The sequence below is a fragment of the Microcebus murinus genome, chromosome 1, assembly GCF_040939455.1.
Source record: "Microcebus murinus isolate Inina chromosome 1, M.murinus_Inina_mat1.0, whole genome shotgun sequence".
NCBI classification, from domain to species: Eukaryota; Metazoa; Chordata; class Mammalia; order Primates; family Cheirogaleidae; genus Microcebus; species Microcebus murinus.
In genome coordinates this window covers 68699433-68723976 of record NC_134104.1, presented here as the reverse complement: position 1 = coordinate 68723976, position 24544 = coordinate 68699433, and the positions used below count along the sequence as shown (strand labels likewise).

At 36.2% G+C, this 24544-nt stretch overlaps 1 protein-coding gene across 2 annotated transcripts in view; it reads right to left on the bottom strand.

Moving 5' to 3' along the window:
* PAK2 (p21 (RAC1) activated kinase 2) overlaps window positions 1-24544 on the bottom strand; it is a 96608-nt gene that overhangs the window by 9608 nt on the left and 62456 nt on the right. For both annotated transcript variants that reach the window (XM_012780328.3, XM_012780327.3), the window contains 11 exons: window positions 22560-22660; window positions 21382-21529; window positions 19744-19775; window positions 18653-18760; window positions 15403-15535; window positions 11726-11789; window positions 10462-10510; window positions 9695-9807; window positions 7979-8096; window positions 5292-5391; window positions 1933-2129 (listed from right to left, as the gene is read on the bottom strand). In XM_012780328.3, the coding sequence (XP_012635782.1) occupies window positions 1933-2129; window positions 5292-5391; window positions 7979-8096; window positions 9695-9807; window positions 10462-10510; window positions 11726-11789; window positions 15403-15535; window positions 18653-18760; window positions 19744-19775; window positions 21382-21529; window positions 22560-22660 (1163 nt within the window). The remainder of the gene's footprint in view (window positions 1-1932; window positions 2130-5291; window positions 5392-7978; window positions 8097-9694; window positions 9808-10461; window positions 10511-11725; window positions 11790-15402; window positions 15536-18652; window positions 18761-19743; window positions 19776-21381; window positions 21530-22559; window positions 22661-24544) is intronic.

Genomic DNA, 24544 nt, shown 5'->3' with positions numbered 1-24544 from the left:
GTGGGCCAAACTTTTTTTCTGGATTGAGCCTGGCAATGGACAGTCACAGATTGATCACAGATTAGCCCATTTCTGATCCACTTCTGGACCTGTTTGTTGATGGGAGCTGGCATTGGTGATTTCACTGGTCTCACTGGGGTTCAACCAGACCTTTTGCCACAACAGAGGACACTGCAGGTAAGCCTCTTCTGAAGCCTGAGCATACTCATGACTATAGCTGCAGTCCTATAAACATTCTTGAGCTTTGTTCACGGATACAGTTAAGTTACTTGGGAATAGTTCCCTTTGGGTCTTATTTTCTCTCTCACAGACACTCCTTTCAAAATATATCCAGAATCCCATCACTTTTTATCACCTCCACTGTTACTATCCTGGTTTAAACTACCATCATTTCTTGCCTGAATTATTACAACAGCCTCCTAACTGGTCTTCCTGCTTCTGTCTTTGCCTTCCTTGAGAATCTCTTCTCAACAAAGTAGCCAGATAAATCCTATTAAAATGTAAGTAACACCAATTTACTCCTGTGCTCAAACTCTCTAATGGTTTGTCCATTTTACCTAGCGTAAAAGCCAGAATCCTTCTACAGGCCTCACAGGCACTGCATACTTTGGCCTCATTTTTTCATTGATCTACCTTATTTCCTGCTGTTTGTTCAATGCATTCTAGTTGTGCTGGAATCCTTAATGATCTATGAATGCACCACTAATGCTCCTGCTTTGGGACTTTTGTACTTGCTATTTCTTCTGCTTGGAAGGTTCTTTCCCTAGGTAAGAATTACTCTCTTACCTCTTGTGCGCAAATGTTGCCTCAGCGAAGCAAGCACCCTTTTGAAAGCAAATACCCTGATTCTCTCCCTGCCTATCCGAGCACCAGCATTGTTTAATATACTACAAATTATTTATATCTGATTTATTTTATTTATTGTCTCTCTTCTCCCAATAGAATGTAAATTCTATGAGGGCAAGCATTTTTGTTGGTTATAGTGTCTGGCACATGGCAGGTACTCAAGTCAATATTGGCTAAATGACTGAAATTAGACAGTTTTAAAAATTGTTCTGAAAAGTGTTCCAAATTAATTATTACTATAAAAGTACTTTAACTGCTCACTTGAAATGGAAATCTTTGACAATGGGATGGAAAATATCAGGAAAAAGAGCATCAAAATTCAAAGCCATCTGTTGTCTGGTTTCTTTCACTTAGTGTAATACTTTCAAGCTTCAATGTCACAACATGTATCAGTACTTATTTCCTTTCTGTGCCCATATAGTATTCCACTGTTCATCAGGTGAAAAGACACTTGGGCTGGTTCCACATTTTAGCTATCATGAATAATGCTGCTATGAACATTCACGTGTAAGTTTTAATGTGGATGTATGCCTATAATTCTCTTCGATATGTACCGAGCATAGGAACTGCTAGGTCATATGGTAACTCAGTATTAACCTTTTGTGAAATTGTTTTCCAAACCAGCTGCACCATTTTTTATTCCTGCCAGAAATGTATAAGCGTTCCAATTTCTCCACATTCTCACCAACACTTATTATTTTCTTTTTAATTACAACTATTCTAGTAGGTGTGAAGTGGTATCTTGTGGTTTTGATTTGCATTTCTTTAATAACTAATAATGCTTAGCCATATATGGTCACTTAAAAGAAGAAGAAAAAGAGATTTAGAGAAAGAGAGCTAAAGCCAAACTTTATATTTAAAATAAGAAATCATACAGCTTACTTCTATTAACTCTTTACCTAACAAGTTTAACTCACTAACTTAGAAGGCAAATTATTTTTAGATGCAGAGTAAGGACGACAATAGGTTTTATCAACTTTTTCTACCTTAAATTCTTGGCCAGGGCCTGGAACAAGTAAGTCCTAACTAAATGTTTTAAAGAAAAGTATTTTTCTTACAATAGAGTTAGTGTTTAACTGATCTTACCCTCAAGGGATTTTCATTGAGGTATGGAGGCTCTCCTTCTACCATCTCAATAGCCATGATACCCAGAGACCATATGTCAACTTTAGGGCCATAAGCTTTCCGTGTAACCACCTCTGGTGCCATCCAATACGGCGTTCCAACCATGGTACTGCGTTTGCTCTGCTCAGGGGTGATCTGGGCACAGAAACCAAAGTCAGCTATAAAACAAAACAAAACAAAACATCTAGAGTTAAAGGTTTCCATGGATGGTTTTTATCAAGAGAATTCACTTCAGATGACATAATTATGTGTTGACTACTCAGCCTCTTGTTTTTAAGATTTTACTCATAAAATAAACTAGAATGGGGTTTAAAAAAATTTTTTGGCCAGGCGCGGTGGCTCACGCCTGTAATCCTAGCTCTCTGGGAGGCCGAGGCGGGCGGATTGCTCAAGGTCAGGAGTTCGAAACCAGCCTGAGCAAGAGCGAGACCCCGTCTCTACTATAAACAGAAAGAAATTAATTGGCCAACTAATATATATAGAAAAAATTAGCCGGGCATGGTGGTGCATGCCTGTAGTCCCAGCTACTTGGGAGGCTGAGGCAGCAGAATCGCTTGAGCCCAGGAGTTTGAGGTTGCTGTGAGCTAGGCTGACGCCATGGCACTCAATCTAGCCTGGGCAACAAAGTGAGACTCTGTCTCAAAAAAAAAAAAAAAAAAAGAAGACATATAAAAAAAAAAAAAATTTTTTTTAAGAGACAGAGTTTTGTTGTGTTGCCCAAGCTGGCCTTGAACTCCTGGGCTTAAGCTATTCTCCTGCCTCAGCTGGGACTATAGGTGTGCACTACCGTGCCTGACTGAGTGTAAAATATTTTGATGATGTTACATACTCTCACTTTTTTTTTTTTGTTTTTGAGACAGAGTCTCACTCTGTTGCCTGAGCTGGACTGCTGTGGTGTCAGCCTAGCTCATAGCAACCTCAAACTCATGGGCTTAAGCAATCCTGCTGCCTCAGCCTCCCGAGTAGCTAGGACTACAGGCACGCATCACCATCCCCGGCTAATTCTTTCTATATATTTTTGGTTAGCCAATTAATTTCTATTTTTAGTAGAGATGGGGAATCACTCTTGCTCAGGCTGGTTTCGAACTCCTGACCTTGAGGGATCCTCCCGCCTCAGCCTCCCAGAGTGCTAGGATTATAGGCGTGAGCCACCACCTCCAGCCTGGCATGGATCCCTTGTGTAGTATTCAATGTTAATTTGGAGGGAAAGTCAGGATTAGTATTTAGAATTTTTTCCTTCCTTCCACTATTAAACCCATTCTATTCCATATGTAACCACTGTTAACATCTAGATTTATAAACTTTAGACCTTCTGTTATGCATTTATATATGTATGAATAATATCTTTGAATTGTTTGTTTTGTTTTACCCAATTAGGCTATTTTGTAAACTGTTTTTAAAACTTGTTTATTTTTAGAGCTCTTTCCATATTAGTACATAATAATCTGTCTCATTTTAAAAACTGTAAGGCCAGGCGTGGGGCTCACGCCTATAATCCTAGCACTCTGGGAGGCAGAGGCGGGAGGATAGCTCCAGGTCAGGAGTTCGAAACCAGCCTGAGCGAGAGCAAGACCCCCGTCTCTACCAAAAATACAAAGAAATTAATTGGCCAACTAAAAATATATAGAGAAAAAATTAGTGGGGCATGGTGGTGCTTGTAGCCCAGCTACTCGGGAGGCTGAGGCAGGAGGATCACATGAGTCCAGGAGTTTCAAGTTGCTGTGAGCTAGGCTGATACCACGGCACTCTAGCCTGGGCAACAGAGTGAGACTCTGTCTCAAAAAACAAAAACAAAAAGAAAAACAAAAAAACTACAAAATATAAAAATATTTTAATTAACTATTCCCTTATTGCTTAACACTTAAGAAGGTTTTAGTTTTTCTTTACAATGTTGCAGAGAATAACCTTGTACTTACTGTAGTTTTATAAAAGTTCAGTATGTCTAGAGGACAGAATTCTAAAACAATAATTATTTGGTCAAATAATAATATTTATAGCTAAACTGAGTGCTTATAATAGGCCTGGCACTGTTCCAAGTGCCTTATAAGAATTAAGATATCTAATCCTCATTATAACCACATGAGATAGGTACATTATTATAATTATTACAATTTTACAAATGTGGAAACTGAGACATACATATATAAACAACTTAAAGATAACTTACTAAGGTCATACATCTATTAAGTGACAAAACCAGGAAAAAATGTTCAAAAAAGTCTAAATCAGTTTACATGTATATTCACCAAAAATGTATGAGAATTTGTCCACTAAGATTACTTAAAGATTACCAATCTTGGCCGGGTGCTGTGGCTCACCCCTGTAATCCTAGCACTCTGGGAGGCCGAGGTGGGCTAATTGCTTGAGGTCAGGAGGTCAAGACCAGCCTGAGCAAGAGTGAGACCCCGTTTCTACTAAAAATAAAAAGAAATTGGCCAACTTATATATAGAGAAAAAATTAGCCGGGCATGGTGGCGCATGCCTGTAGTCCCAGCTACTCGGGAGGCTGAGGCAGCAAGATTGCTTGAGCCCATGAGACTCTGTCTCAAAAAAAACCTGATTGAATAACTGTGGGAGGATGTAGTTTAAAAATAAAAGAGTTTTTGAAAAAGGAGCCAAATCCTCTAGTGGAACAGAAGAAAGTTTTTTGTTTCTTGATCTAAGAAATTTTTTGAATGTTGCAAAATTGGAGAACCCTCCATAAGGGTTGAGTTGAATCCTCCAGAGGGCATAGTTTGGAAGGAAGCAAGATTAAAGCCAGCAGAGAAAGAGTGGCTCAGGACTTTTTCATGACTCTACCATGTCTGATATAGAAGATAAACACAGAAAGTGGTTTACATGGAATTTTTTTCCTTGTCATCCCAGAAGTCAGGGTCATATAGCCCTCCTCTCATTAGGCCATGCTCTACAGAATTGAAAGGCTGAACAGCATGGTGAGAAGAACAACTTTAACAGATGGCAGAAACAAATTCAAGTTCATCTCTGTAAGACAGCATCAACATTACAATAGTCCCAGGCAGTGTTCCTTAGCACTTAAAAGTTTTAATCCTCCAAAGAGTTCTCTAAGATAGGTATTATTATTTTCCTTATTGAACAAATGAGAAATTAGACACAAAGAGATTAAATAACTTGCCCAAAATTATTCAGCAAGTGTTGTTCTACTATTTAAACCCAGGCTGTCTAGTTAAGAGTCCATATTCTTTACCACCAGATTCCCACCCCTTCATATATTAAATCATAAAAATATTAATAGTAGAAGAGTTTTTGAAAACAAAAGACAGAAAATTATAACAACAAATATTTGTTCATTTGTTACTCACTAAGTTTAACTGATCCTTCCATCCCCAAAAGCACATTGTCACTTTTGATGTCTCTGTGGATTACTTGATTAGCATGTAAAAACTCCAATGCCTGTAAACACTGAAGAGAAGAAAAACACCTATTAATTAAACAGTCCCTGAAAAGTCTAAGGGAGGTGCACATACAGTAGTTATGGCTTGAACACTACCTCTAGTATCCAGCAGAAGACCTTCTAATATTTATATTTATAAAGAAAAAAATCTTCTCATATGCAAAGTTGTGAAAATAAGATGCCTTAATTAGATGTATACCCACTCATCTTGTACATGTGCGATTTTGTTACAACCAGAGACATTATTAAGTAATGTCTTTTTAAAAAAATTTCAGCATATTATGGGAGTACAAAGTCTAGGTTACATCTATTGCTCTTGACCTCCCCCCCACCCAGTCAGAGCTTCGAGCGTGTCCATCCCCCAGACGCTGTGCATCGCACTCATTACGTATGTATCTAGTCTTTTCTCTGCCACTGAAAACTCTGAGAATACAACTCAGTCTTTAATAGTCTCACTTATAAAATGATGGATGGGTCTACATAATTTCTAGGCCTTTTCAGGTTTAAATGCCTAAAGATGTACAGCACTTGGTAAACATGCACAAGCTCTTCTTCTTCAGAAATTTTCTTCTTCAGAAATCATTTCAACAGTAATGAATAAACTTGTGATCATTACCACTTGAATCTGAGAAACTCAGAAGTCTAATTAATGTAAGCCACTGGGAAGTGGGTGAGATTCTGAGTGGCCTGGTTTCATTCAGCTGTTCATCAATGTGATATAAAATGTCTTCTCCATTTCATCTATGGTGGATTTTACATTAAGCTCTATTAACCACAACCTGGACACAAATAATGAAAGAATAATTTTCCTCTTATGCCACATTTCAGAAAGCACTGAGTCAAAAAGTGAGGATAAACTCATCCCTTTTTTAAATACAAGAATGAGATAACATTTCAAAAACCTGCTTGCCCTAGTGTTTTTTAATACAAACTGAGAGCATAAGTTGTAAACCTGGAAAAAGTTAGTTGTGCTTTTATTTCTTACTACCATGACAATACAGCAACTCCCATCAGACTAGAACAAATAAAGTCTGTACATTATTTAAAACAACTAAAAATCTCATTCAAGATCTTCTATTATTTATTAAGGGAAAAACAGATAAACTGGTGTTACTACATTACACTTACTGGCATTAAACAGATCCTTAAAAAGAACAAAGCCCCAGAAATATACTTGCACAAATAAACAAACTTGTCACAATTTAAAAATTTTGGCACATAGAAGAAAACCAAGCAAGTAGCAATTAGAAAATTCCCCAAATTAATTTTTATGTCAATTATAAAAAATGTATTAGAAAAATAAACTTATTATAAATAACTTCATTTATCAGCTTTTAAGTGATCAACATTCTTTGTTAAGAGATATCATATTAATAATTATTAAAGAGTTCTTCTTTCCTTCTTTCAACCAAAAAGGTACTAAAACCTTAGGCAGAACACAATTAACTTGGAATTAAAGTTTTCAAAGAATATTTAACATCTTAATGAAAGCTGAAAAATGAAAAGATATGTATTGTAACATGAACAAAGTTTTAATTCACTTATGTGTCACTGTAGAATTCTTGAAAGCCAAATCACAGAAAACATAACATAATCTGATAAACTTTTCTTTTCTTTTTTTTGCGACAGAGTCTCACTCTGTTGCCCGGGCTAGAGTGCCATGGTATCAGCGTAGCTCACAGAAACCTCAAACTCCTGGGCTCAAGCAATCCTCCTGCCTCAGCCTCCCGAGTAGCTGGGACTACAGGCACATGCCACCATGCCTGGCTAATTTTTTCTATATATTTTTAGTTGGCCAATTAATTTCTCTCTATTTTGGTAGAGACCGCGGTCTCGCTCTTGCTCAGGCTGGTCTCTAACTCCTGAGCTCAAGCAATCCTCCTGCCTCTGCCTCCCAGAGTGCTAGGATTACAGGCATGAGCCACTGCGCCCGGCCTGATAAACATTTATTTGCTTAGATTTGCCTTTTATTTGTTTTTTGTATGTTCATATTTAGGGAATACATGTGTAATTTTGTTACATGCAAAGACTGTGTAGTGGTCAAGTCAGGGCTTTTAGGATATCCATCACCTGATCTTATAAACTTTTAAATTAAACTATCTGCAGAAAAAGATTAGATATAGATAAAAGGGGCCAGGAACAGTTTCTTCAACAACAGTTGCTTCATGTCAGTAAACCCAATAAAGCCAGAAGCAGACTTATTGATACTTAAAGTGAATATGTGTCCTGCTTTTCCCCAAGATGCCCCTAGCCTCCATTGCTGAGTGGTGTATTTTTAATGTTATGCCCTTTTACGCCTGAAAGCGTCCTATTTGGATGGTAAACGATCATGATCACTCTACTAAAATTTACCTGTGAATTCAGCTCTTTAGAGGTCCATAATTCATTTCCAAATTATCTCACATTTGAAAGAAAGAGCTGAAACTCTCATGTAGAATGAAATGGTATGGAGATACAGTAACTTGCAGAGAATGTATACAGAGAAAGTATCTCACACAACAATATTAATAATTACCCTGTGCAGAAAAACTTTCCTTTTTTCACCTCCTGTTAACTATTCACCACTGTGACATATCAAAAGGAGAGCAAACCCACCTCTCTGCATACAGCAGCAATTTGTGCTTCATCCATGCAGGTTTCCGTCACAACATCAGTAAGGGACCCACCAGCAAGGTACTCCATTACCACAAACAATTCATCTCCCACCAGGTAACTAAAAATAGAGCATACAAAATATACTCACATTTTATTTTTTGTGAATGCATAGTATTCTATGTTGAAGAATTCAGATGTTAAACACCCTAATAATAAAACTAGAGAGCTGGTAGCCTGAGAGCTAAGAAGCAAAGTGAAAATGTGCTATGTAACAGCACAGAAAAATAAAACTGAGGGTCATTATGATGCTGAATCATCTTCAAATTAGTTTGCCCACAACTATAGTTTGGGTGTGTACTTAGGTTATTTCAATTAAAATAACCATACAAGGCAGACATTATTAGTCCTGTTATACAAATAAAGTGACAGAGGCTTGGAAAGGTTAAGTAACTCATCCAACTGACAGAACCCTAACCTCAAGCCAAGTATCAATGATTCCAAAGCCTATAGCTTATCCTAACCACCATGGCATACTGACTTGAAACACTATTTCACAAAGTAGGGACATGTACAAGAAAAGTTTATTTCTATAAACATGGTCCCTATAAGTAAAGCTTAAGTCTCAAAATATGTTATTTTCATTATTCTAAACAAATTTAAATACAGAAGCAAGAAAATCATCTATAATCCTCTATCTCCAATACAACCACTATTATTGTTTTCAACTAGTCAGTCATCTTTCATTCATATTATGTGACTGTTTTAAAAACACAGTTGTTTCCAGTAGAAGAGGAGGGTTAAAAATAATACAAATAAATAAATAAAAAATAAATAAAAACACAGTTGTTTTGGCCGGGCGCGGTGGCTCACGCCTGTAATCCTAGCTCTCTGGGAGGCCGAGGCGGGCGGATTGCTCAAGGTCAGGAGTTCAAAACCAGCCTGAGCAAGAGCGAGACCCCGTCTCTACTATAAATAGAAACAAATTAATTGGCCAACTGATATATATATATAAAAAATTAGCCAGGCATGGTGGCGCATGCCTGTAGTCCCAGCTACTCGGGAGGCTGAGGCAGAAGGATCGCTCGAGCCCAGGAATTTGACGTTGCTGTGAGCTAGGCTGACACCACGGCACTCACTCTAGCCTGGACAACAAAGCGAGACTCTGTCTCAAAAAAAAACAAAAAACAAAAAAAACCCACCACAGTTGTTTTGCTGAATTATTACATAAAAATAAATAAAAACACAGGTATAATAATACACATAATTTTCTATTCTGGTTTTTTGTTCCATTATTTAACATAAATTCCTAAGCTAAATGAGATTTTGATAGACATATACAATTTGCCCCTGAAATTGTATCCAAAATAAAAATTGATCTAAAAGTTTAAAAACTATGTGTCCAGTCACCTGTCAGTCAAGACATGAATCACAGCTGGCCATTCCTTAACGTTTTTGCTTTTGATCATTTGCAATGAATATAACATCATCAGCTAGTTCTTTAATTTTACTGCCTTCTCTCACTTGCCAAGTGGTATCTTTGTAGAGAAAGGACTTTCTAAAACTGTAATGTGCTATTTTTACCTCTTCTCTTCCTCCTTAAATTAATTTTACTTCTCAGCATTGTCATTTTACTATAAAGGGGCTAACCTCCCCAAACTGTAAGACTTAAAATTTCCACATTTTTAATCCCAATGTTTAAGAAATACTCATATTTACCTGTCTAAGAAGTTAACTATGTTGGGATTCTTTAATTCTTTCATCACTAGAATTTCATTAATAATCAATTCCTTCTTTGGCTGTTTCTGTAAATTAATCTGTTTGATTGCAACCTATAATGAAAACAGAATGGAAAAAAATCAGAACAGGTTTCCTAGAAAATTACAAACACCAATCAGTTAATAATTTAATTTATTGTACACATATTGTATCACACAGTGAGATTATCGGTACATATATTAATGCTTTGTAATACATAAAGCCTAAATATTTTTAGACTTTTTTTTTTTTGAGACAGTGTCTTGCTCTGCTGCCCAAGCTGGAGTACAGTGGTACGATCATAACTCACTACAACCTCAAATTCGTCATGCCCAGCTAATTTTTCTTATGTTTTATAGAGGTAGGATTTTGCTATGTTGCCCAGACTAGTTTTGAATTCCTGGCCTCAAGTGATCCTCCCAAAGTACAACCAGCCTAGAATTATACTGAAGTTGATTAACAAACCTAAGGTCAGTCCAGCACCAGGAACTAATCCTCTTTACATTTCAAGCTAGGAAAATAATTTTTTAATATTTGTGTATTTATGAAACTGAACTCATGCCTTCTTTGTTCCCTTTAATGAGAGAAGTCCTACAAAATTATATGGAACAATTCTTTCAACATGTTCAACCTAAAAAGAGATTTCTATTGATTATTCTCAGCTCTATCTAGTTTCCTCCTATATGAAAGGCTAATGGTAACATTCAGAAGTATGTAAAAGTAGCTACCTCTTGTCCCAACGCCACATCAGTAGCAGTGAAAACTGTACCAGAAGCCCTGGGAGGAAAAAGACACAACCAGATTTAAAGTTTCTAAATCACTGCAATTTATAATATTCAAAGACTTTATACTTAGAGCAATTGAAAAAGGATTAAGGAGCATTTATGACCTAACATCTTTAAAAGAAGTAAAAGCAAAAACAAAAGGAAATGGAAAAAAAGAAGAAAAAGAGGCAATCCTTGTGGCCAAAACTTATGTTTGAAATATTTCAGATTTACAAAAATATAGGGAAAAATAAGATAAAGAAAAGAAAAAAATATATAACATACACTCATGGATATATTTCCCTGCTAAAGAAACAAAGAACTACAAATAAATTTGAAGATTCTTGTTTGCCCTTTCTGATAGCATCCTCCTTTCTCCCAAAGGTAACCTGTATTTGATGTGTACACATTTCTTTATACTTTTAACTACAAAGGACATAGGTATATATCTCCATAAAATATACTTAGCCTAACTTTTAAACTTCATACAGTTTCATTTTATGTTTTTTTCTGCAATTTGTTTTTATTATTCAACACTGAATTTGTGATGGGCATCCATATGGATAGATATTATGCTTGTTCATTCACTATTATTATTCAGTATACAACTTATCCATTACCATGCTAAAAATTATTAAGATAGTTTTTAATTTTTTGTTATAAAACCAGTGCTGCAATTGAATTTAGCTATTAAAAAGAAATTCATATGAAGTCTTAAAAAAAGGCTTAAATTAAGCTTCCCCCTTTCTAAATTCACAGAAACTTTCCAGAGATTAATAACATTAAAAATTTAAGATGTTCATTTGCTTCCAAACAACAAAAAACGGTTTAGTTAGTGTAGTTTAAGAATATAAATTACTGGACAAAATCAGAAGATCAGTAGACTCAAAGATCAATACTCAATGATATGATTTAAATGCATGTTTTTATTGCCTATAATTCTGCAGCAAATATTCTTATTATCTTTTTTATGGACAATTTTTCCATCTACTGAATTCCTTATCACCAATGGAAAATGACATTTAAGAAACAATGATATAAAGTCATTGCTAACTAGCACAGTTTTTTTAACAGCATCCAGAAATAACTACATTATTTATTTACATAAATCCCCAAGGGTACCAGTCATAGAATACTGTAAGTGCTCAATGTCAGCATGCAAAAGAGATACCATGTTGTATACCTAGGAAGTACTGAATATTATGTTAATATAGTTACAAATACTTACCCCTGTCCAATTTTTTCATATCTTGTATATTTTTTCTTAGGGTCACCTATGCTCACAATAGTTCCTATTTTAAACAAAATCAATAAAAATTTAGAAGCTCAGTCAAACATTTTAAGTGCAAATTAATTTTGATATCACTATTCCTTTCAATAAACTCCAAAGATTTTAGAACAGTAATTTTCAAACATAATACTAAGTTTTGGGGATTTTTTAAAAATTTTTTTTGATACATATTAGTTGGCCAATTAATTCCTTTCTATTTATAGTAGAGATGGGGTCTTGCTCTTGCTCAGGCTGGTTTCGAACCCCTGACCTCGAGCAATCCGCCCGCCTCAGCCTCCCAGAGTGCTAGAATTACAGGTGTGAGCCACTGCGCTAAGTTTTAAAAATAATGTTTCAAACACAAAACACTAAAGAAACTTAAATACATAATAGAAGTTTAAAAGTATCAGAAGTAAGCAGACACATTATTTCCATTAGGTTACACCTTCTAACCACTTTTTCAAAAAAAAAGTGATCTAAAATGATCTAAATGATCTAAAATGATCACATTTTAGAAAGACTAAACTGTCATTCTGAGAGTAATTGGATTCTCAGATGTTCAGATTTAAAACTGGGCAATTCCAGGGTAAACAGCCAAATTGTTTACTTTTCTACTCTACTAAAATGTATTAAATTGGTGACGTTGGCCGGATGCAGTGGCTCATGCCTGCAATCCTAGCACTCTGGGAGGCCGAGGAGGGAGGATCCCTCAAGGTCAGGAGTTTGCAACCAGCCTGAGCAAGAGCGACACCCTGTCTCTACTAAAAATAGAAAGAAATTGGCCGGGCGCTGTGGCTCACGCCTGTAATCCTAGCTCTTGGGAGGCCGAGGCGGGCGGATTGCTCAAGGTCAAGAGTTCAAAACCAGCCTGAGCAAGAGCGAGACCCCGTCTCTACTATAAAAAACAGAAAGAAATTAATTGGCCAACTGATATATATATAAAAAAAAAAATTAGCCGGGCATAGTGGCGCATGCCTGTAGTCCCAGCTACTCGGGAGGCTGAAGCAGAAGGATCACTCGAGCCCAGGAGTTTGAGGTTGCTGTGAGCTAGGCTGACGCCACGGCACTCACTCTAGCCTGGACAACAAAGTAAGACTCTGTCTCAAAAAAAAAAAAAAAAAAAAAAAAAAAAAAAAAAAAAAAAAGAAAGAAATTAATTGATCAACTAAAAATATAGAAAAAAAAAAATTAGCCGGGCATGGTGGCACATGCATGTAGTCCCAGCTACTCGGGAGGCTGAGGCAGAAGGATTGCTTGAGCCTAGGAGTTTGAGGTTGCTATGAACTAGGCTCACGCCATGGCACTCTAGCCCGGGCGACAGAGTGAGACTCTGTCTCAAAAAAAAAAAAAAAAAAAATTGGTGACATTATCAAACTACTTACTATTAGAAAAAATAAATGAATGATATCCAAATGAATAACCCTAAATGGCTTTTCTGACTCTTCCAGTATATCTTCCATTTTTTAATATATTTACTTTACTCTAACAGGAACTAATCACATATCTGTTTTAGGAAAGTTCAAAGTTACAACTAAGAAATAGGTTTTAGAATTAAGAGATCGGACATAAAACTATAACTTATATTTTTGTTACCAGGAAGTCAAAACATAAGAAAAACCACACTGAATTTTCACTTGCTCAAGGTAAAAAAAGACAGGGACATATCAAGGAAATTAACATAAATAAGTTTACATAGGTACCCAACCTCAAGTCAACAAGCACAAGAACAGGATCAACAATAAGAGGCAAAAAGATACCAAAAAGATAAGAGATGTGATAGCTAAAGGTCACAACTGACTGATGAGAATCACTGTTTTAGTTTATTTTTAGTTTTTTTTATTTTGATACAGAGTCTGGCCCTGTTGTCTGGGCTAGAGTGCCATGGCGTCAGTCTAGCTCACAACAACCTCAAATTCCTGGGCTCAAGCTATCCGTCTGCCTCAGCCTCCTGAGTAGCTGCAACTACAGGCATGCGCCACCATGCCTGGCTAATTTTTTCTATATATTTTAGTTGGCCAATTAATTTTCTTTCTATTTTTAGTAGAGATGGGGTCTCGCTCTTGCTCAGGCTGGTTTTTTTTTTTTTTTTTTTTTTTGAGACAGAGTCTCGCTTTGTTGCCCAGGCTAGAGTGAGTGCCGTGGCGTCAGCCTAGCTCACAGCAACCTCAAACTCCTGGGCTCGAGTGATCCTTCTGCCTCAGCCTCCCGGGTAGCTGGGACTACAGGCATGCGCCACCATGCCCGGCTAATTTTTTTTTTTTTATATATATCAGTTGGCCAATTAATTTCTTTCTATTTATAGTAGAGACGGGGTCTCGCTCTTGCTCAGGCTGGTTTCGAACTCCTGACCTTGAGCAATCCGCCCGCCTCGGCCTCCCAAGAGCTAGGATTACAGGCGTGAGCCACAGCGCCCGGCCTGCTCAGGCTGGTTTTAAACCCCTGACCTTGAGCAATCTGCCTGCCTGGCCTCCCAGAGTGCTAGGAGTATAGGCATGAGCCACCTCGCTCAGCCAGTTATTTATTTATTTTTTAAGCAGCAGCTCCTCTACAAGAAGGAGTAGTATATATGTTGATAGAATACCAAAATAAAAACAGGTTTATACTTCAAAGCACTGAGAAATCAAGGGAAAAAAAAAAAACACAGAACATATAAATGTTTAAAACAACCCACCCTTAAAGTACTTTTCCTTTATCTCTCTAGGTCAATGTTCTTTATAACTATAGTTGCTGTAACTTGTGATCAGACATTGCTACCCTCTACACCTGGCACTGTTTATATTATTTCCAATACTTGACATAGGCCAATGATAGTTGACAGATTAAAAGGGAGAAGAGAAAAAAAAAATTTTCCCTGGAATAGATTTTAGGCCTACTATATTTATAGAGAAAAGTTGTTTTGTTTGCTTATTTAAGATGTTTCTGCAGGTTCATATTGAGAAGCTATAGGTATGTATAAATATGTACAAACATCCTTTGACAAGGTTTCCGAATATATCCTTTAGATTTTGCTTTTAGGAAAAAAGTATTGCCCCCAAAGATACTGATTATTGCAGAGACACTACTCATGAATCAACACATTTTTTTTTTTTTTTTTTTTTGAGACAGAGTCTCGCTTTGTTGCCCAGGCTAGAGTGAGTGCCGTGGCGTCAGCCTAGCTCACAGCAACCTCAAACTCCTGGCTCAAGCAATCCTCCTGCCTCAGCCTCCCAAGTAGCTGGGACTACAGGCATTCGCCACCATGCCCGGCTAATTTTTTTTTATATATATTAGTTGGCCAATTAATTTCTTTCTATTTATAGTAGAGACGGGGTCTCGCTCTTGCTCAGGCTGGTTTCGAACTCCTGACCTCGAGCAATCCGCCCACCTCGGCCTCCCAGAGAGCTAGGATTACAGGCGTGAGCCACCGCGCCCGGCCGAATCAACACATTATACCTTTCAAATGCACTAATCAACAGGTAAAGATGGGAATATTATTTTGACTTCACTAAATTTTTATTGAAGCCATTGTTCCTATATGAAAATAATATTCTTTATGCCTTAAGTCAAAATATAAGGTATAAATTAAAATACACATGGGTCAAATGTTTTAAGAACTGTTAATAATTTAAAAATAATGTAAAATGTAGGTAACATACTTAATTTCTCCATAATTTCTTCATCTGTCATCTTGGTCTTCTTTTTCTGTTTGTCTGAAGACTTGGCACCACCATCAACAGCGGAATCACCAACTGGTGCAGGAATAGGGTCAATTACAGACCGTGTGTAAATCTGCAGAGACAGTTCATTACTGAGATTTGAGGAATAATACTTTCAGATATTCTTACTGGTATGGTATTCAGTTCTTTTATTTATTATTATTTTTTAACAGAGATAGGGTTTTGCTCTGTCACCCAGGCTAGAGTTGAGTGGCATGATCATGATTCACTGCAGCCTTGAACTCCTGGGCTCAAACAATCCTCCTGCCTCAGCCTCCAGAGTTGCTGGGACTACAGACATGAGCCACTAAGCCCAGATCCTGATTTTTAACCAAAACTAAGCTGTCTCTTCCATTGTTCTAAACAATATTTTCAGACTGCAAAAGACATGTGACTAAGAAGAATAACCAGTAAACATTTTTCTTTGGCATAGCATGCATATATTTTTAAAGTCTGGCTGGATGCCATGGCTCATGTCTGTAATCCCAGCACTTTGGGAGCTAAAACACGAGGATCATTTGGGGTCAGGAGTTCCATACCAGCCTGGGCAACACTGTCTCTACAAAAAAAAAAAAAAAAATTAGCCAGGCATGGTGGAAAGGGCCTATAGTCCAAGCTACTTGGGAGGATGAGCAGGAGGATGGTTTGAGTCCAGCAGTTCAAGGCTGCAGTGAGCCATGATGGCACTACTGCACTCCACCCTGGGTGACAGACCGAGACTCTGTCTCTTAAGGAAATAAAAAAAAGGTCTGTCTAGCAAAATAGCAGGTTCATGAATGAAATTTGTGTGTGACCAGATCTAAAATGTAGCAAAAGCAGCACAGGTTAAAAATCATGATTTTGCTATTAATGATTAGAAATCTTAATGTTGAAATAACTGTATTAATTCCCATAAATTTTTTTAAACAATTACAATGGCTACCATTTCATTTCAAACAGCCAGTTCTAAGGGATAAAGAAAATAGAGATCATCAGACCAGGATCCATGGCACTCCTCAGGGCTCTGCCTACCAACTATGCTACCACACAGCACCTTCCCTATGCTCTACTTGTCTTAAAACAGGGAGGAGGATAGCAGTTATTGCAGTTATTCCTCTCTTTCAGGCTCCATCTAAGGTCGTAAGTATTGAAATTATCCCTTACCTCCTTAGGAATTTCATTCTCAACTGCCTCTTGAATGACATTAAGTCTTTGAGAGAAATGTAACATGCAAAAAAAATATTCGGTCATTAAATATGAAATGTCTGATCTCAAATCAAAAGCTTAGTTTATTGTATCTCAAACAAGAAGCAGTACAATTAATTAAAGTATGCACCTAAACTATGGACACAGTTTTGCCATTTTAATGGTAGCTTGCTTATGCCAGCAGTGAAGAAGCCTGGAGAGCAAGTGGCGATAAAATTGTGAAAGGCATTTTCCACAGCTTGTTGAGAATTGAATATTTTTCCTCACAAGAAGTGGTTGAAAGCCTGGAAGAAGTGGTAGTCAGTTGGTGCAAGGTCTGGTGAACACGGTAGATGACAGAGAGTTTCTAAGTCCAGCCTCTGTAGTTTGAACAGCATTATTTTTTGCGACATGTGTTCTTACAAGAAGATTGGCCTGTCTCTATTGACCGATCTCGGCTGCTTAATTGTAAGCATCTTCATAATTTCTTCCAACTGGTTGCAGTAGACATCTGCCATAATCAAATGACCAGGTTTCATAAAGCTATAGTGGATGATACCAGCGCTTGACCACCAGACACCAGTAGCTTTTTTGATGAATATCTGGTTTTGGACTGTGTTTCAGCACTTCATCTTTATCCAACCATTTTGCTGAATGCTTGCGATTGTTAAAAAAAAGAATCCACTTTTCATCACAGGTAACAATATGGTGTAGAAACGATTCACCTTTAAGTTATGACAGCAAAGAAAGGCAAGCTTCAAGATGATTTCTCTTTTTTGTGTCTGTGACAGAGTCTTGCTTTATTGCCCAGGCTAGAGTGAGTGCTGTGGCATCAGCCTAGCTCACAGCAACCTCAAACTCCTGGGCTGAAGCAATCCTCCTGCCTTAGCCTCCTGAGTAGCTGGGACTACAGGCATGCGCCACCATGTCCGCCTAATTTTTTCTATATGTACTAGTGGGCCAATTAATTTCTTTCTATTTATAGTAGAGACAGGGTCTCGCTCTTGCTCAGGCTGGTTTTGAACTCCTGACCTTGAGCAATCTGCCCCCCTCGGTCTCCCAGAGTGCTAGGATTACAGGCGTGAGCCACTGCGCCCAGCCTGATTTCTCTTTTGATGCTTGTTTAATTCATGCAGTATCCATCTATCCAGCTTCTTCACCTTGCCAATTTGTTTCAAATGGTCCAATATTGTTGGAAGAGTAACGTCAAACCTTGCTGCTAATGCACATGTAGGTTAAGATGGATTCACTTCCACTACAGCTTTCAGCTGATCATTATCCACCTTGATCTCAGGGCATCTGCATCGCTTATTTTCAAGATTAAAATCACCAGAATGAACTTCTCAAACAGTCAACGTACTGTGCATTCATTAGCCACCTCCTTGGCAAACACTTGATTGATATTTCAGGATGTCTATGCTGCATTAGTTCCACGACAGAACGCATATTCAGAAATAACACCAATTTTTGACTTATCCATGGTTTCACAAAAATTGCTCTAAAACAAATTTGAAAGATAATCACAAACCAAAATGTGCATTTGAAAGAAATGAGGATGTACCTTCACAATAAACAAAAGCACCAATAAGTGTCAAAGTGAAATGTCAGAGATTATCAACTGTCAAACTTAGTACTTAAGAAAATCAGACATTCCATACTTAATAACTTAATACATAATCTAGGTAAGAGGAAATATTTAAGTTTTAGATATAGTTGTTATCTACATTGAGATAAACAGAGAAAGCCAGAAAAATTGATAAATTCTCTGGAAAAGAGGATATAATATAGAAAGAAAAATCCCAGTAAGTATTTTAAGTTTTAATGAAGCTATTATTTTAATTTTTAAAAAAACTAGTTTCTGATGAGTGGTCTTTAGGTGACGATGTCTTAATTTTCTCCATATTGCAAAATTATAAAAATTCAAGGCTTTAAAAAATCAATCATTGTAAGTCCAATGCAGACTACTGTTTTTTAAAAATACACATGCACAGACACACACGGCTCAGTTCACTAATCAAACACTCACTGATTTTGTATGATCTGGTCGTGGGGCAATAACGGGAGGAGCAGTCTCTTCATCATCGTCATCTTCTTCTGTTACTACTGCTGATGTTTCTGAGCCCTTGGCATTCAGCTGCATTTATCACATTAGCAAAGTAAGGAAGACAAGTCAATAAAATAGGTTAAAATGTGACCATCTCTCTTTTTGATATACTTGAAAAAGTTAATTTCTTTAATAGCTCATTTCAAAACCATTAAACCCCACTTGTTCTAGTATAACCATTTAAAAAGTAAAGGTAATTCTATGAATTATGAGAAAGTTCATGAAATAAATGTACCTGTGAATATCAAATATTCTTCATACTTATTTATATGCTTTAAATTGTTGCACAAATGCAATACTCTCAAAGCAAATAATCAATTTGTTTGTTAAGACCAAGACCAAAGATCCTCTGGGCTTTGTATATGTCAGAGTCATTTTGGGACGTTTAAAATAACAAATTCACCAGAAAAAGCTATGGCAAATGAAGCAAAAGGAGAAGGAATTAACCCTTATACAGAGCTTTTTATGTAACAGGTATTTGGTAGGTAGGTATGTTTACATGTTATCTCATTTGGTCCTCATACAACTGAAACTGTTTCCCCCCCAGTTGAGGAAATGAAAATAAAACAGTAACTGTTTCCAGGAGGTAAATATGTTCACACAAAAACATAGACAAAGTTTTGACTCTGAAGAATCTGACAAGTTTCAATTGTTCAGTACATTTCCTTAGTCTACACTACTCAGTAGGAGTCCAGAAGGAGAATTTGGAGTAAGGGAGAAATATGCTAACAAGTTATTTGTATTCATGTTTGTATATGTAAATATTACCAAAAGTAGCTAACCTGTTCTGAAGGTCATTATAAATTTTAATTACTTTAAACATCATATTAAGGAATTTCTACTTACTTAATATATCTTCTTCAACTAATCAAGCGGCTAGCTAAAAACACATATCAAGTATTTATTTACCTCTGGTAGCCGAATTAATTTTAAAAAGCAAAATAAAAACTGAGATCTGTTCTGGGTAACCTAAATTAGAACAAGAGCTATAAGAAATGACATAATTAACTTACTGCTGGTGTTCCAGAAGGGAAGCCATCTTTCTCTGAATATGAAACAAACAAAAAATAATGTTAACAATTTAAGAAATAAAACTTTCATATGATAAAAGAAAAAAAAAGCAGAGCAAGTGAAATGTTCTTAAACTAATTTCATTTTATGTTGAATTAACTTAACTCTCAATAAAAATGACAATACCAGTATTCAAGGAAGAATTTGTAAAGATAGAGCTAATGAATCTCAAATCTTAATGAAACACTGTAAATTTACTTAAAAAATCATTTAATTTACTTATTTTATTATTTTAAAATTTTTTAAATGTTTAATGATTATGGGTACATATGGATTATATATTTTAAATGAGTAAATTTTATTGCATGTAAGTTATACCTCAATGAAGTTATTAAAATGTATTTTAAACTATATTTATCAATCTGTATTTATTAAAACAAAATAAATTTATTCATAAAGATACTTTTTCCAGAAAAGTGCCTACTGAGAAACTTAAGGCAATAATTCAGACAATGGCAACTGTACAAAGTAAAATCTTGGCATAGTTTTGTTTTTTCTTTTTAAAATACATTTTTATATATATATTTAATGGAGACTTTAATATATATTCATATATGTAAATATGATGAAAAAAGCTACTACTTTCTGGTCAAAAATTAATTTTTTTTAAAAAATTACTAATTTACACAGACTTATTAATTGACACAAAAGTTCTACAAACAAATTTGACCTTTTCCTAAGGCTGTACTAGATCTAAAGCAAAAAAGGTCAAGATCACTTGCAAAGAGGCCTTTATTTCTGTGAGGATGCAAACATATTAAGCACAATGAATCAAAACCACATGTATGATTGATTTAAGCTAAGTCATAGTTTTTAAAAAGTACATGTATGACTTCAAAGACAGAGAGACATATTAAATGACACCCTGAGAATGTAATTAGCAAAATCTAAACAGATGGAAACAGCACATATGATCTTGTTTCTTTAACAAATAAATTGCAAGAAAAAGCATAAGAACTAGCATACAGAAGGAGAAAGCTAAATATCAAGAGATTCTAAGAGATATCTACCAACTGTAATGTATGGACTTTATTCTGATCCTTATTTGAACATATAAACTATTTTTACAAATCCACTATATACCAATTCTTACCTGATGATATTCTAATTCTGAGGTATAAATTTTTTTAGTTGTAATCTTGTATTTATATATTTAATAAATTTCAATTTTTGAGTGGACTTAAATATGTTTTACTTCAAAGTCTGTACATTTATATAGAACAAGTTTCTTCCTATCCCACTAAAAATAAATGTATTTGTAGTATGAACATGTCTATAAATAAGCATCCTTCTATCACTGAAAGTTATTCAAAAGCAGTAAGGAGGAAAAAACCAAATAAACAAAAGTTCAAAACATTTATCATCTCCATTTCTGGCAAAGCTATGAAATTAATATAATCCCCAAATCCACATTATGCTTAAAAACTGCCCCATCAGTTTACAAAAGGCAGAATCTATGCAGGGAAAAAATTAGAGATGAAAACCATAGTTTAGCCTTTTATTTTTCCAGAAGTAATCTTTTTTATCTAGAAATGCTTCACATCTCTTCCATTTGATTCAGTCTTTTACCAGTATCTTACCAGGAGGAGTAAAGCTCAGATATTTCTGCTTCACTGTGTTGGAATCATAGAACTTTAAGACATCCAGTACAGCTTGAGGATTCTTCTTTTGCTCTAGTTTGGTGATATTGGAAGTCTGTAACAATCGAGCCCATTGTTCTGGCATGCCCTAACAAAAAGACATTCAGAAATTAGTTGTGGTTTATGCCAGGTGTGGTGGCTCATGCCTGTAATCCTATCACTCTGGGAGGCCAAGTCGGGAGGATTGCTTGAGCTCAGGAGTTCGAGACCAGCCTGAGAAAGAGCGAGACTCCATCTCTACTGTAAATAGAAAGAAATGAGCCAAACAACTAAAAATAGAAAAAATTAGCTGGGAATGGTGGCACGTGCCTGTAGTCCCAGCTACCTGGGAGAATGAGGCAGGAGGATCACTTGAGCTCAGGAGTTTGAGGTTGCTGTGAGCTAGGCTGATGCCACAGCACTCTAGCCCAGGCAAGAAAGTGAGACTCTGTCTCAAAAAAAAAGAAAAAGGAAAAAAGAAAGAAAGAAAAGAAATTAGTTGTGGTTAATAAAACCAATTTCCAGAGATAAATGACAAAATACATAAAACAAACCAATCTACACAATTGTAGGTTCCAGTAAATTTTAAAAAGTCTAGTTTTCAAAAGGTCTATTTTTCTAGATCTATTTTGCATAATTATTATTAATAGGCTCTGCTCTCTCGGAAAAAGAAATATCCAACCACTAATACTTATAAGAAGGGAAAAACAGCAAGAATTCACAGTGAACATATGGATAGAAAAGTTAACTTCAAATTTAATACTAAAGGAAAATGTTTGAGTACTGGTTTAATGTTATAAATGACCCCTGCTAGGATTAACAGACATCCTTATCTTATGTTAAAACATCCCAAGCCTTTATGGGACTGCAGACTAGTACAACCTCTATGAAAAGTAATGCGGAGATACCTCAAAGAGCTACAAGTAGAACTACCATTTGATCCAGCAATCCCATTACTGGGCATCTACCCAAAGGAACAAAAGGCAGTCTATAAAAAAAACATCTTCACTAGAATGCTTATAGCAGCACAATTCACAATTGCAAAGATGTGGAAACAACCCAAGTGCCCATCAATATGAGTGGATTAATAAAATGTAGTAAAAAAAATAAAATAAATGACCCCAACTAGGTAAACTTACAGTGAATTCTCCTGTAACAGCATCAAAACCAACATGGATGGTGTGCTCAAAATCAGATGGAGGAGAAATTTCTGGCCGTTCCTTTTCTTTCTTTTTACTTCCTAGAAGGCATTAAAAAAAAAAAAAAAGAATCAGCCTATTTAAATAAGATTAATATTTAGGCACTTACATGTTTATATTTTTCCTAACATAGATTAGGAACAAAGTTACTCTAGAAAAGTGATTTCCCCTAAAAACACACTGATAGAAAACATGTAAATGAAGTAAAATAACCTATTCTGCCATAAAGCAGGGGTGGGGACAACTGAACAGTGTCCTGACAAAGAGGCACAGGATTGACCAGCACCAAGCCTGAATAAAAGGGCACAAGCAGAAGAGAAATCCCCTTGGAGCACCAGTTCACTCATAAATAAAAGGCAACATCTCAGATACCAAACAATTTGGAAAACAATGCATGTCAAACCCAATTTTCATCTAGCTATATTCATACAGAAAATAAAATTTACATTATTATGACCATGTAGATAATATACACTGTAAAGATAAATAGTTTACAAAGGACAGGTATCTCTTTTCTTATGAAACCCTAATACTTCCTTTTTATTGGCATTATTAACTACTACGTTTAAGAACTATCCAGCTTTTCTAAGGTCTCTTTGTAAGTTATTTTTGCAGTGTTTGTGCCACACACCTATCGATAATATTCTTTGTAAATTCAAACACATCAGTCCCTTTCCCCTGGGCCACCTCCCTCTAGCTCCTCCTGCTCTAACTTGTTGCTGTCCTATAGCATCCTTCATCCTTGCCCTGTGCTAGAATCTATTTTCTGGATCCCATTTTCCTCCTCCTCTTGATTTTACCCCTTTGTTTTAATTGATAGTTCTTAACTATATATATATATATTTAGGTTAAAAATGTGTTTTTCCCCCATACAATTTCTAGGTTGCTATTTAAGAAGGCCAATGCCATTTTGATTCTTATTTTGAACCACTGTTAAAAATCAATTTTCTATTTATGTGAGGATCTATTTCTGGATGCTCTACTGTATTGCAGTGATTTGTTTGTCTACCTTTATACCAATACCAGACTGCCTTGATTATTGCTGCTTTATAATAGGCATTGAAACTACACAATGGAAATCATCTTGTCCTTTTTTCAAAGTTGTTTGGCTATTCCAGGTCTTTTCATATGATTTTATTACATATATATAAATATATATATATATATATTTTTTTACTTTTACCTTGAGACAGGGTCTCGCTCTGTCACCCAGGCTAGAGTGAAGTGGCCCTGTCATAGCTCACTGTAACTTCTACATCTTGGACTCAAGTAATCCTCCTGCCTCAGCCTCTTGAGTAGCTGGGACTACAGGTGTGTACCACCACACTAGCTACTTTTTAGTTTTTTGTAGAGAGAGGGTCTTGCTATGTTGCTCAGGCTGGTTTGAAACTCCTGGCCAATGATTCTCTTGCCGCAGCCCCCCAAAGTGCTAGGATTATAGGCATGAGCCATGGAACCCAGCCTGGTATCAATTTTAGAATAAGCTTGTTCATGTCTATAAAAAGCCTGCTGGATTTTGATGGGGATTGCAGATCTACAGATCAATTAAGGGGAAATTTACTTTTTGATTTCTTAAACAGTGAGTATTCTGATCTACAACTGTGAATCTCTCCATTTATTTAGGTCTTTAAAAATTTCTCTCAGCAACATTTGTAGTTGTCTTAGTCTGTTCTGTGCTGCTATAACAAAATACAGTTTATTTGGTGCGTGGTTCTGGATGCTGGGAAGTCTAAGATCAAGAGGCTGCAGCTGGTAAGGAGGGCCTTCTTGCTATATGATAACACAATGAAAGGCATTACATTGCACAAGAGGGCCAATCTTTCTTTTATTATAATAAACTCACTCCCATTATAATGACATTAACCCATTCATGAGGTCTTCATTACCTCTTCAACGTCTCACTTCTCAGTACTGTTGTACTGAGA